Source organism: Otolemur garnettii, unplaced genomic scaffold, assembly GCF_000181295.1.
Source record: "Otolemur garnettii isolate 467f Iridium unplaced genomic scaffold, OtoGar3 scaffold00303, whole genome shotgun sequence".
Lineage (NCBI taxonomy): Eukaryota > Metazoa > Chordata > Mammalia > Primates > Galagidae > Otolemur > Otolemur garnettii.
This window is the reverse complement of record NW_003852698.1, coordinates 318,656-319,404: the sequence shown is the minus strand read 5'-3', so window position 1 is coordinate 319,404 and position 749 is coordinate 318,656. Positions and strand designations below refer to the sequence as shown.

At 37.7% G+C, this 749-nt stretch overlaps 1 protein-coding gene across 1 annotated transcript in view; it reads left to right on the top strand.

Annotated features, from left to right (window-relative positions):
* The window catches only part of CFAP206 (cilia and flagella associated protein 206), a 49,735-nt gene extending 48,986 nt beyond the window's left edge, over nt 1-749 (top strand). The window contains exon 12 of the mRNA XM_003803430.3: nt 299-749. Coding sequence (XP_003803478.1) covers nt 299-529 — 231 coding nt within the window. The 3' untranslated portion in view covers nt 530-749. The remainder of the gene's footprint in view (nt 1-298) is intronic.

Sequence of the window (749 nt, the reverse complement as noted above, 5' to 3'; positions counted from 1 at the left end):
CATTGTTATTTGGCAGGCCCGGGCTGGATTCAAACCCACCAGGTCTGGTGTATGTGGCTGGCGCCAGAGCTACAGGTGCTGAGCCTATTTTTCTGTTTCTCAGAAAAAGGTATTTGAGTTTTGATAATGTTGTAGATTTTCTAACGTTCTAATGTTTTACAGAAAAATGCAATGTATAGGATTAATTTCTTTGCGGAGTGAGAGAGAAAAGTAGGCAGATATTAACTAGTACCTGATAATATTTTATATTATTTATCCTCTCACAAAATATTAATTCCTGTATTCTCTTTCTATTTAGGCCAATTTGCGTCAGAAAGTTACTCACTCAGTACAAACTGATCTTAGTCACATGCGAAGAGAAAATTATTCCCAGGTGTACCCTGCAAAGGACTCTGGCACCCAGTCCCTGAGGGAAGGCAGCTCTCGAGTGCCCAGGCCTCAGATTTACTTGGCTGGTCTTCGAGGAGGACAGGGCACAGTCACTCATGGGGTCAAGGTGAACTTAACTAGAGCTGTTGATGAAACCTAGTTAGAGATCATATTTTTAAAAGTAGATGTTACGCAATTAATGAACAATGGCAATTAATATTTTACATCTATGAAAATTAATTTTGCGAGGGTAGGACATTCATTGGTTAGGTGATTGTTGGATTCCCATATTCTATCAAACTGCAGCAAAAAACTAGAAGTTGGTTTTTGTATTTTTATTCTATTAAAATAGAAAAGTAAAACTGTCCATTTATCATTTA